Here is a 12,714-nt window from a genome sequence, read left to right as displayed (position 1 = left end):
TCTGGGGGCCACACTTTGAGAACCACTTATATGAAACTATTCCCCTGACCAAATGAGAATGCTGCTTCTTCTCTCCAATCACTTCTAGGTGTTAAATTGAATGCTTTGCTGCTTACCTGATGCTGTATAAACCCGATGCTGGGGAAATGCCTGGAAAGCACCATGAATCACCCGAGATAACATTATCATAGCTGAATTTCATGTTCAACCCCCAGTACCCTTCTTCATCACGAATTCTCCAAAGCCCCACTCCATTTCCTCTTTATATGACGGGCAGATACCTTCATGTCTTCTCCTAGTTCTAATGAAGGCTGTTCTCATATCCTTCATTGATGATGAAATACAATAACTGCTAACTGATTAAAATTTTATCCTCCCAAAGGATTTTTTATTTTAACACAAACCAGACCTTTAGGCTAAAACCACACAATTTAAATTTTCACACAATTCAAATTCAAAATTTAGGTATCTCAGGCATGCAGGGTTTTAGGTGAGTAGAGAGCTCTTCCATGACCCTCAGAAACATACTATGTAGGAGGCTGACACCTTCACCTGTAAGAGCAGCCTTGTAGCCCATCCCCATGGAGTCTCCAGAAAACCATGCAGTTATAGGATATTGTCAGGCACACTGTAATTGCTTAGTAACTATTGGATGGACAGATGAATGGCTACCAACCTCTCAGATTCAAATTGAGGTATCGACCATGTTTAGGTAACTAGTTAATTATAATAATTACATTCATATTGAGTTCAACTTTAAGGTAATAAGTGTTACTTTTTATGCATCTACTGTTTAAGGAGCTACTGAGTTGCTAAAAAGGGGCCACAAAATACCACATTTACAGCAGCAGCATCCTAACACATCCAATAATATTAATACCTATCCTCACTCTCTTAAAAACAACTTCTCGGTCCAAATGTTGGCTCCTGCTTTGTGAATATGCTAAGTGAAATACCCATGTCTGTCAAATAAAAAAGGAGAATGTCAATAGGAAACTAAGATCACCTTAATTATATCAAAACTAATGAACCAATAAAGCATCAAATACTGTAGAATAAACTACAGTGGTTTTCAGCAGAGTAACACCCAAAACAAACATTTGGAGAGGTCATTGTTCCCCCTCAGGTGTGACTCTGAGACATTGCCTGAGCACTATCATTGTAACTGCATGGATTTGTGACAGCCTTGAAAGATAAAACAATGAAATGTGTCATAAAAGTAAGTGCTTAAAAAAAAAAAAAAAGTAAGTGCTTAGACATTTCCCATGTTTGGCTGGCACAATCACTTTGTCAAGCTACTTAAGTAACATTTAATAAACTGCTTCTTGGGGGAACTTGATATGGTATCCCAGTGTCTTAAAAGAGTAAGCATGCCTACCAAATCCCAATAACCTCCTAAAACTTCACCAGTGAGCTCAGTAGCTATCTGATCAAAGAGATTGTCTATTCTAAACATATAAAAAAACCCTTCAAATGGCTTGGGATTAAACAAATTCTGTATAATCAGAGGTTTTAGATAAATGAGAGACTAGCACATAAAGGTAAGTGTAATGTTAAGGTCACTGGGACCATCACATTCATGTGAAGAAAACAGCAAGGTTTTCCATTGATTTGCAGTTTTCAAAGAGGTTACATGCAGTGTTGAAATCCTTTTATGTTAAGAAGATAATGGAGCTTAAAAACCATCACCTTCCAGAGTAATTTCCGAACTCCTTGGTTCTTCCCCTCATCTTCACCAGGGTGGTCAGTGGCACCCCCATCCACCAAAATGGTGGTGCTCAAAACCTACCTGTCTCTCACCCCCACGTCTGCTTTAGCAACAATTCCTGTCTTCTAGAGGATCCTTGAATCTGTCTTCTTGTCTCCATATTCACTACTCTAATTCAACCACAGGAGTAGCCTCCAAACTGGTTTCTCTGCTTCCACTCTCTTCTCTCCAATCAATTCTCTATGTAGCAGCCACAGTTGATCTTAAAATGTAAATCAGATCATGCTTTCATCTACTTGAAGCCCTTTAGTGGGTCCTATCCCAGGCCTATAAGCCTCACATTTTTTGCATTCTTCCTGCCCCATCTCCTACCACCTTTCACCGTCCATACCTCCACACCATCCTGGTCTCCTTTTTGATTATCAAACATGGCAAGCCTTGGCCTGCCTTTGGGCAGCTGCCCCCTGCCTGGAATGTTCTCCTGCTCTTCAAGAGATTTTTTTTTTGTTCAAGTCCCAGCTTAAATGTCACCTCTTCAGAGAGCCCTCCTTGACTGTCTTGTCTGAAGTAGCTGTCCCAACCCAAGTTTCTCACCATCTTGAACCTATGTCCTCAGAGCTATTATCACAACTATAATTACCATGTGTTTTTAGTGTGTATATGTTTTACTGCTTAGCGTGGAAGCGCCAGGAGGAGCAGGCACTGTGCCTGTCTTGGTGTCTGCCACAGCCCAAGTCCCTGGCACAGGTGGCCCTCAGTACAAGTCCAGCAAAGTGAGCATTGAACAAATGAATCAACTTACAGATTGCTCCGCTGAGACACATAGCTGGCTTGTATTTGGAAAAATTTGGGGCTCAGGTGTGTGCCAATTAGTAAAGATGACTGAGGAGCCATCAGACCATTCAAAGGAAACTGGAATTTTATTGTTGCTTAAACCAATCCATGTTTCTGATGCATTTTCTGCAAGAGATAAATGTAAATTACTTACAAGAATCCTAGTATCTGCAAAGGTGATAACACAGAGGGGCTATTACCAATATATACCACTTTGCATGTGATTCCTTCTTTGTTTCTTCTTGGAATGAAACCTGTTTAAGTTTTGGTATAAAATACCTGCTTAAACCCTTCCCCCCTTAGTCTATCTGGATCTGCTCAACATAGGCCTTATAAGTGAGGCAGAGTGTCAGTGAAAGCCAGGGCAAGGAGAAAGCTTAAGCAAGTCAGATTGCCAGGACTCTAGTTAGTTCGTGCTACAGTATGGAAAGTAGATCTGCAAAGTCTGGTTTTTCTTCTACCCCGAAAAAGGAAAAATAGGAAGGTCAATCGAATTAAGAAAAGGCACTTAAAAAAAAACGTTTTAATGATGTCTAGCTTTACTTTTTTTCTTTTGGCTAGGGAAAAAAAAGGAGCAGAAATTCTTAGAAACATTGAATAGGAGCAGTGGGGTTGCTGGAAAAGTAAATAAAATAAAGCTGGCCAGTCTAGGTAGGGAGAAAAGACCCTCGATGGCTGGGAGAGTGTTCCAGTGCCCCGCTGACACAGAGGCAGCCACGGGATTCTTTCAATCCCAAATGCAAAGGGTGAGGAACAATGACAGAAGGAGTTTTGTTTTCACTCCAAACTAAAACCTAACATTGAAATAGAGTAGACGCCGGATTTTTCCACTAAAAAAAGATTTACTCTCAGTCAATGATTTCAATGTTTTCCAGCAGAATTCTATGTCCATATATGACATAGGTAGGGGGAGATCTGCTCTGGTGGGTAAAGCTGGGTGGAGGCCTCAGAGCTTGGAACCCCTGAGCATGCTACACAGCTTGAAAAACACCACACCAAATAAATTACCCATTTTCACTGGCTAAAGTTATTTTAATATAATCAATTTTGTAAGGAATTTCCTTTATTGCTTGGATTACATGGCCACAGCGCATTACTGCTATCTAGTGCTCATTATGCTAAATTACAGGTTCAGGTTTTTTAAATTAGAAATTTCAGGAAATGACCTTTCCCCCTTAAAAAAAAAAAACCCAAAAATGAAAACATGTAATATATCTGGCATCTATGAGATGTTACAAAGTTTCTGAATATGTATTTTGTAAAAATTCAGTGAATTTTCACTCCTGGGTATTATTTGGAAATTTCAGATACATGTGCCATAAAGAATCAATTTTAAATAGCTTAATTTCTTTTCAACTTCACTAATAAAGAGAGTTACTCCATTAATTTCATACTTCTTAAACCAAAGACACTTGGCACTCACCATCTCCAAGGAGGGTTACAAGAAACTCCACTTCTGCTAACGAATCTATGTCTATTAATGCACTGTTATTGGACTGGCAAGAATGCAAAGCTTCATTCCAGGTCTTTTTTTCTTTCTGAAGTTTATAGCAATTACGATTGTGGGGATTCCAGCCAGGCTCACAGTGGGTAGCATAATATTTCCAAGCATCGTTTTCTGTTTGAACCAACAAAAAACGAAGTTATTTACCACAATTGTTTTAACATTACTTATTACCCCCAATATAAATCACCATTAATATATGATTATTTTTTAAATTTGAAAAACAAGCATATGATACAATAAGATATAGATCATAGCATTCTAGATCTTCAGACTTGAAAAGGATCCCATCTATGATCTGGACTAGGATCTAATGGATCTCAGTGCTTCATTTTCCAGATGAGCTATCTAAGGCACAAAGAGGTTAAGGAGACTTGATAAAGGTCATACAACCAAAGTGAGAGTCAGGGCTAGATATAAAATTTAGCATTTAGAGCTATCCATTTAAAAAAACCTTTTTACACTAAAAAAGGAGTATTATGGAACACAATTTAAATGCTTTTTAAAGGATTTTATATACAGTATTAGGTGCAGGGGGTAGATAGTTATTCTCAGCTGAAAAGAATCTGAAATTCTGGGCGCTTTATCTAGAGCAGAGATGATAGCTTTTATTTTGGGGGTCAGGCTTAGTGCCTCTGATGTCCCTCTGTGTTCATATGGACTCTGGGTTCGACTTACAGCAAAATAATGCCACGATGCTTTAACACTGGCAGGGAAGGCAGCTGTGTGCATGCCAACTTTGGCTCTCCTCTTCCAGGAACTTGCCCCCAGCCTGATGACAGCATTTTTACTTTATTTTATTAACCACAACTGGGTGCCTCCCTTAAGCACTAACTTAGTTAGAAACAACTTCACTGCTAATTTGGGAAACAAGACATTCTTTTAAAATCACTTCTAGGACTCTGACAGCTATTAGAATCACAGTGGATGAATGTTAGAACATTTAGATAGATAGATAATATCAACCTAAAAACACAGTCACAGACCCCTTGAAAAAATGAACCCTAAACTTCACTCTAGAGGTAAGATAAAAAGATAAAAGAGGAACTTCTCTGATTGACGTAAGGGTGGAGATAAGGAAAGAAACTGGGGACCCTGGATGCACAGTTGGAAGACACTGGACTAGATCATCAAAAGTATTTTTTGGACCTGAAACAACAGCAAGTAATCCAAACAAACTTAGCTTAACTGCCATCATTTCTGGTCTTCTGACCTCAATTAATAGATCAGGAGAGCAAATAAAATTGAAGAAAAGAAGGATAGCAGGAGGCAGTGCAGGAGGGCATAAGAAAAAAAATGAAGACAGAAGAAATTGAGGCAGGAAAATGAAAGGAAAAGAGGGAGGGACAGGACAATAACAGTGATAGCAATGTCAGCACATTCTTGACATAATGAAAAAATGTCTACGCAAAAAAATGATGAGATGCTTCTTCTCCTCACCCCCATATTCTACAATATCTTTAGGCTTAGCTACTTAAAGGAAAATAAAAGTTAAAGCTTAATTGTAAGAGGGTGTGGAGAAAAGGGGACCCTCCTACACTGTTGGCAGGAACATAAATTGGTACAACCATTATAGAGAACAGTAAGGAGGTTCCTTAAAAAGCTGAAAATAGAGTTACCATATGATCCTGCAATCCCACTCCTGAAAACTCCAGAAAAGATGAAAACTCTAATTCAAAAAGATACATTCATCCCAATGTTCATAGCAGCACTATTTACAGTAGCCAAGATATGGAAGCAACCTAAATGTCCATCGACACATGAATGGATAAAGAAGATATGGTACATATACACAATGGAGTACTACTCAGCCATAAAAAAGAATGAGATAATGCCATCTGTAGCAACATGAATGGACCTAGAAATTTTCATACTAAATGAAGTAAGTCAGACAAAGACAAATATCATATGATATCACTTATGTGTGGAATCTAAAAAAATGATACAAGTGAACTTACTTATAAAAGAGAAATAGACTCACAGACATTGAAAACAAACTTATGGGTATCAAAGGGGAAAGGGGGGGATAAATTTGAAGATTGGGATTAACAGATACACACTACTCTATGTAAAATAGATAAACAGCAAGGACCTACTGTATAGCACAGGGAACTATATTCAGTATCTTGTCATAACCTATCATGGAAAAGAAGCTGAAAAAGAATATATATATATATATATATATATATATATATATACACACACACAACTAAATCACTTTGCTGTACACCTGAAACTAACACAATATTGTAAATTAACATAACATAATATCGTAAATTAAAAAGCTTAATTGGGGACTTCCCTGGTGGTGCAGTGGTTAAGAATCTGCCTACCAATGCAAGGGATATGGATTCAATCCCTGGTCCCGGAAAATCCCACATGCCGCGGAGCAACTAAGCCCGTGAGCCACAACTACTGAGCCTGTGCTCTAGAGCCCGCAGGCCACAACTACTGAAGCCCGCGTGTCTGTGCTACACAACAAGAGAAGCCACCACAATGAGAAGCCTGCCTACGTCGATGAAGAGTAACCCCTGCTCGCTGCAACTTGAGAAACCCCGCACACAGCAACGAAGACCCAACGCAGCCCCCCCCCAAAAAAATAAATAAATCTATAAAAAAATAAAATAAAATATAAAAGCTTAACTGTAAGGGATAATATTTTAGAAAGATAATTCAGATTATTGTTTTAAATGTAGAGTTGTTTCTAATTATGCTGGTAATGATTCTTTAAAAATGGTTATGTTTTTATCTCTACTTCCTGAGTTCAGACATTAATTCCATAGAAACTAAGAAGAAGTAATAGATCTTAAGAATAGAAATAACTGAGCTTCAGGTACTAGATTGTAATTATGTGGTATTTAAGTCTTAGGTACACCTAAAATTTTGTTTGTTATTTCAAGGAGGAAGTATTACTAACAAGAGATATAGAGTATGATAGGAGATCAATGAAGTAAATAATTTTATAAAACTATTTTCTAATTCATATGTTTAATTTCTAGGGTAACCATAAATAAATAAAACTCAACTAGAATAGAAAATGAAGCATATCTTGTTGTTCTAAGGCAAAATGAATAAGAAAGCAAAGTTTTTAAAAAGAGAGGGAGAAAATGTTTTCTATACTTAGGTTATTTTGCTTTAGTTTTTAGTAAAAACCTAAATGCATTTATTAAATTCATGGTACCTTTGGAATAACAGATCTTATCTTGTTACACATTTTTATTCATATAAAAACTAGCCTTAGCTAAGTTTAAATTATAAATTATTAGCAAAAAATAAAGGACTTTGAATATATTGAGAGGGCAAGTAAGCAACTTACTTATAAAAACAGCTTAAAATAAAAACACTCACCAACTACTTCGTGATCAGTATGGTTTAGATATTTTTTACATATGTAAGGCAAAGTGGACTCACAATCCCGACTTCTCCAGGCATTTGGCATAAATGCATTAAAAGTTCCACAGTGATATTCAACAAATGGCTCAAAATTTATTTCTGAAAATACAATATGTGTGTACTTAATGTTAGAAGCAAAAGCAGTTAGTTCAATATATACTGAAATGTAGTTTTAGCATCAAGGAGACAGCACTTCTCTTTGGCATATGTAGTAAATCCTATAAGATGTTATATTTATGATTTTGCAGTTGAAGTCCAGGCATGACAATGAAATGATTTCCCAAAGATAGCAACAGCTGATTTTATTGTTTTAAGGTAGAGAGATATTTTTCAATCTGTTGCTATTTTTTTTCACAAAATGCAATCGTACTTTATTATATTTTCTAGTTATTCAAGATTCAACTATAACAATCTTTTAAACAACACATTTAAACATAATGTGAGTGCGTTGTATTACACAGTTAATGTAATTGACTTAGAATCCCTAAGAAAAACCAATTTTCCTTTTTTTGTGCGAGACATACTGATGTAAGACAGTAATTGATCATATCTTTGGAGGGCAAAGGTTAACTGAAGAGAGAGGAAATTGACTAGGAGAGAGTGGGAAAAAATATACGAAAACAATCTGTACATAAACATCTACTTCTGAGATTTAATTTCTTATCTCTGTTGCTATTTTTAAAACAACTGATTAGAATCTTGGTTTTGACCCAAATCCTCATGCACCCTTGGCTTACCTTCTTGGCCTCCATTTTCTCGTTTGGAAAAGCATGCCTTATAGAAATTCAATCAGGCTTTAAAAATGTTTATAAGCCACTTTCACAATAACACGTCGTATACATATGTGGGAATATTGCTATTTTAGGCTATGGGACGATGCCACCTGTTGAAGATAAACAAAACGCTGCAGGTACCTGGGTTCCAGTTCAGATAGTTGAGTGGTGTTCTATCCGACCACTGCCAACCAGCATTTTCATCTAGCTGATTCAGACCTATCCATACTTCCACTGCTTCATTGCCAAAGTGCTCTGAAATAAGAGAAATACGGAGTTTCAAAAAAAATATCAATGTTACACGTCTTTCTTGTTTTCCTGTTCCTGGGGCATGGAGTCATAAATTAACTCCATCAATGGCAGAAAAGAGTTTAAGTGCCACTAAACACCACCCTGGTGCTTCAGAGTAAAAAAAGCCAGCCTGAGAAACATGGCAGTCTCCTAAAGGCTCGCTGACAGCAACTGTGCAGTGTTTAATCTAAGCATACAGGAATGCTGCCTCTCAACGGTCGTCAATCCATCAACAGTTCATGGTTTCAAATCTGAGACCATCTGACCCATGTGAGCTTACCCACTTGAGGGTTTTAGAGGGGGAAGGAGGAAGTGCCCAGGGCCAGTCCTACAAAGTGCCCCTCTGTCTTCCTATTTTTTTGCCACATGTGTCTGGTGGCCTCAATCTGGAGGCTCAGGACTCGAGTACACTGAGCTCAGGCTACCTCAGGCCCTGAGAAAGAGGAATAGGAAGAAATGCTATTAAATCTCTATAATGGGTATGTGTGTGCAGAGATGTAATGTTTACACTTGTCAATACTCTTGAAATATTTCACAGTTAAAAAAATTGAACAACTTAGAGGACCTTTTCCTTAGGGGTCTGGCTAGGAAGCAGAAGGCATATTAAGTGTTGTTAGTGCCGGGAGGCAAGCCCTCAAATTTAAGGTATGCTAAAGAAATGGGGGAAGGGCTGTCCAGTCGAGAGCCAGTGGGGGTTGTCTGGCCAAGAGGAGAGCAGAATCCACGGGACCAGGGTATGTAGAGGGATCAATAGCAGGTTGGCCAATCCAAAAATGGGCAGAAGACCTAAATAGACATTTCTCCAAAGAAGATATACAGAGTACCAACAAATACATGAAAGAATGCTCAACATCATTAACCATTAGAGAAATGCAAATCAAAACTACAATGAGGTACCATCTCACACCAGTCAGAATGGCCATCATCAAAAAATTTACAAACAATGAATGCTGGAGAGGGTGTGGAGAAAAGGGAACCCTCTTGCACTGTTGGTGGGAATGTAAATTGATACAGCCACTATGGAGAACAGTATGGAGGTTCCTTAAAAAACTAAAAATAGAACTACCATATGACCCAGCAATCCCACAACAATCAATGTTGCCGTTGAATCTTCTAATCTATAAAGGACAGCATATACCCTGAGAAAACCATAATTCAAAAAGAGTCATGTCCCAAAATGTTCACTGCAGCTCTATTTACAATAGCCAGGACATGGATGCAACCTAAGTGTCCATCGACAGATGAATGGATAAAGACGATGTGGCACATATATACAATGGAATATTACTCAGCCATAAAAAGAAACGAAATTGAGTTATTTGTAGTGAGGTGGATGGACCTAGAGTCTGTCATACAGAGTGAAGTTAAGTCAGGAAGAGAAAAACAAATACTGTATGCTAACACATATATATGGAATCTAAAAAAAAAAAATGGTCATGAAGAATCTAGGGGCAGGATGGGAATAAAGACACAGACCTACTAGAGAATGGATTTGAGGATATGGGGAGGGGGAAGGGTAAGCTGGGACAAAGTGGGCATGGACATATATACACTACCAAACGTAAAATAGATAGCTAGTGGGAAGCAGCCACATAGCACGGGGAGATCAGCTCGGTGCTCTGTGACCCCCTAGAGGGGTGGGATAGGGAGGGTGGGAGGGAGGGAGACGCAAGAGGGAGGAGATATGGGGATATATGTATATGTATAGCTGATTCACTTTGTTATAAAGCAGAAACTAACACACCATTGTAAAGCAATTATACTCCAATAAAGATGTTAAAAAAAAAATAGCAGGTTGGGGCCATGAGCAGTGCAAATGCTTCTTCAGCTTGGTGTGGGAGAAAGCTTTCTGTAGGCCCCTTCTCCTAACCATTGTGCCTCGGCTCCTCCTGTTTTAATTCAATTCCAATTTTGTTATCAGTGCTATGTAGAAACATGTGCCTTGACATGCTTGTGTAGAAAAATATGCTTCTCAAAATTGTAGAATTAGGGGAAATTTTTCTTTGGTTTTCCTTTTTGTGCACCTGAACTTTAAAAAATTACAACAAACATGTACCACGCGTGCTGTAATATTTGGGGAAAAAACAGTGTCAGAGACTTTAGTGAAAGTAATTTTGTGACACTTTCAAATGTTGCCGTTGAATCTTCTAATCTATAAAGGACAGCATTGATCCCTTATGATTCATCTGCTTCAGAACCCAATTTATTCTGAGCCAGATGCAGGGGCCCTGCCTGAGACTGAGACCCTCACAGATAAGAGTGATAAATAGGGTGACTGTATGTCCCAGTTTGCCTGGAAAATTCATGGCTTATGCTGGTAGTTCCAGAATAAGTATTGATGGCAGAACCTTTTACTCTTCAAAGGGTCTCAGTCTGGATGATCGATTGTATGGTCACCAAGGTTGTAAAGATTAGTGCATTCACATCACAAGGCTGCAGCACCTTCTGTGATTGGGTATTTTGAAACAACAGTGGAAAACTGGAAGAAGCTAAACCTTTAAGGAAAGAGAAAAAGGTGCTTTATAATTTTGAGATCCCTGAAATCACTGGACAGGAACAGCATTCACGGGCTCTGCCTTTCCAAGTTTCTGGGGCATAAACACAAGTCTCTTCCTAATGTCTATTTGGTTAGTCCTTCCAATAGCACCATTTGATTAAATCATCTAACTGGTGTCATCATGACAGAAGGCAGAATGGAAGATGGATTGACAAGACGGAGAAATTTCCACATTTCATATCGGGGTAAGTGCCAAGTGCTGCTTTCAAGTAATCTACTTAAAATATTTAAGTATTAATTATTCTTACCTTAGAGTTATTTTGAATACCCTCTGTGTGACTGTTTTAACAGTACATATTAAAAAATCATTGTATAATTTCTAATCTGTGTTTAAAAGTACAAAAATAGTCTATTTAGCTTTACAAGTAAATTGGCTCACAATTCTATACTAATAAATGCAAACTGAAATTCCTTTGGCTATTTCCTGGCATTTGTGGCAGTTTAGATAATTCCTTATACCATAGTTAATGTTCATCAGCGATTAACAAGAAACAGTAGACTATTTTCAACATTAAAAAATACCTTGGTCAGAACAAGCTTCTGTCTTAATGAATACTCTTCTGTTTTCCCAATCTAAACAATCCCCAAAATCTTATTATAAAATTGTGGTATTTAAATCAAAGTCTCTGACATATCTTATTCCTTTAATCTTTATCCAAGTCTGATTAAGTCCAAACCCTCTTATTAAAGATCCCAGCAGTCAAAATAGATAACAATTGTAATTCATAAATGGTGCACAAAATTTTCTATAAATACCATTACAGGCTAATAATGATTTTGGAAATGGGCGTTTTCCTGCAATATGACTCACTCAGATCACTTTCAGTGATAATTTCCCACTTTTGCAAGTCTGTGGGGAAAAGGGCAGAACTATACTGTTCATGCATTTGTTACAATCCTTCTAGAAGTTATTAATGACTTTCAAAAGCCTTAAAATATGCTTCCTCTTCCACCCAGTGAATCCACTTCTACAAACTTAGAGAGAAATAATCAGGGATCTATGCACAAAGGTATGTGAGGGATGGTTTTACATAGCAACAAATAAGTAAATAAAAACAAAATAAAGAATTTTACCTACCTATCCCTATCTAATATTTGGAGATTAGCTAAATATATTATCTCTAACCTGTATCACTATGTAACCATTAAAAACTATGATATAGATCTGTATTTATAGACACGGACAGATGTTCATTCTATGCAGGTAAATTATATAAGCATGTTACTAAACTGTGCGCGTAGTTGCTGTTAAATGTTTAACACATACTGAGTGTTTGATTTGTGTGCCAGGCACTTTTCTAAATTTTCACCTGTTCTATAATATGTAATTTTCACCACCAAAAAGTAGGTATTGTTATTATTTCCATTTGATAGAGGGGGGAAGTTGAGGCACAGAGAGGTTAAGTTACTTTTTCTTTTTTTTTTTTTTTTTTTTTTTTCGGTACGCGGGCCTCGCACTGTTGTGGCCTCTCCCGTTGCGGAGCACAGGCTCCGGACGCGCAGGCTCAGCGGCCACGGCTCACGGGCCCAGCCGCTCCGCGGCATGTGGGATCTTCCCGGACCGGGGCACGAACCCGCGTCCCCTGCATCTGCAGGCGGACTCTCAACCACTGCGCCACCAGGGAAGCCCTAAGTTACTTCTTTAGCACTGCTA

The 12,714-nt window shown here is 38.0% G+C and overlaps 1 protein-coding gene across 1 annotated transcript in view; it reads right to left on the bottom strand.

Annotated features, from left to right (window-relative positions):
* PLA2R1 (phospholipase A2 receptor 1) overlaps nucleotides 1-12,714 on the bottom strand; it is a 111,957-nt gene that overhangs the window by 68,887 nt on the left and 30,356 nt on the right. The window contains 4 exon segments of the mRNA XM_067741774.1: nucleotides 2,511-2,668; nucleotides 3,966-4,160; nucleotides 7,395-7,538; nucleotides 8,354-8,467. Of these exon segments, the coding sequence (XP_067597875.1) occupies nucleotides 2,511-2,668; nucleotides 3,966-4,160; nucleotides 7,395-7,538; nucleotides 8,354-8,467 (611 nt within the window).

This window comes from Pseudorca crassidens, chromosome 6, assembly GCF_039906515.1.
Source record: "Pseudorca crassidens isolate mPseCra1 chromosome 6, mPseCra1.hap1, whole genome shotgun sequence".
Lineage (NCBI taxonomy): Eukaryota > Metazoa > Chordata > Mammalia > Artiodactyla > Delphinidae > Pseudorca > Pseudorca crassidens.
Note: the sequence above shows the minus strand (reverse complement) of the source record. Positions and strands in the feature narration are given on the sequence as shown.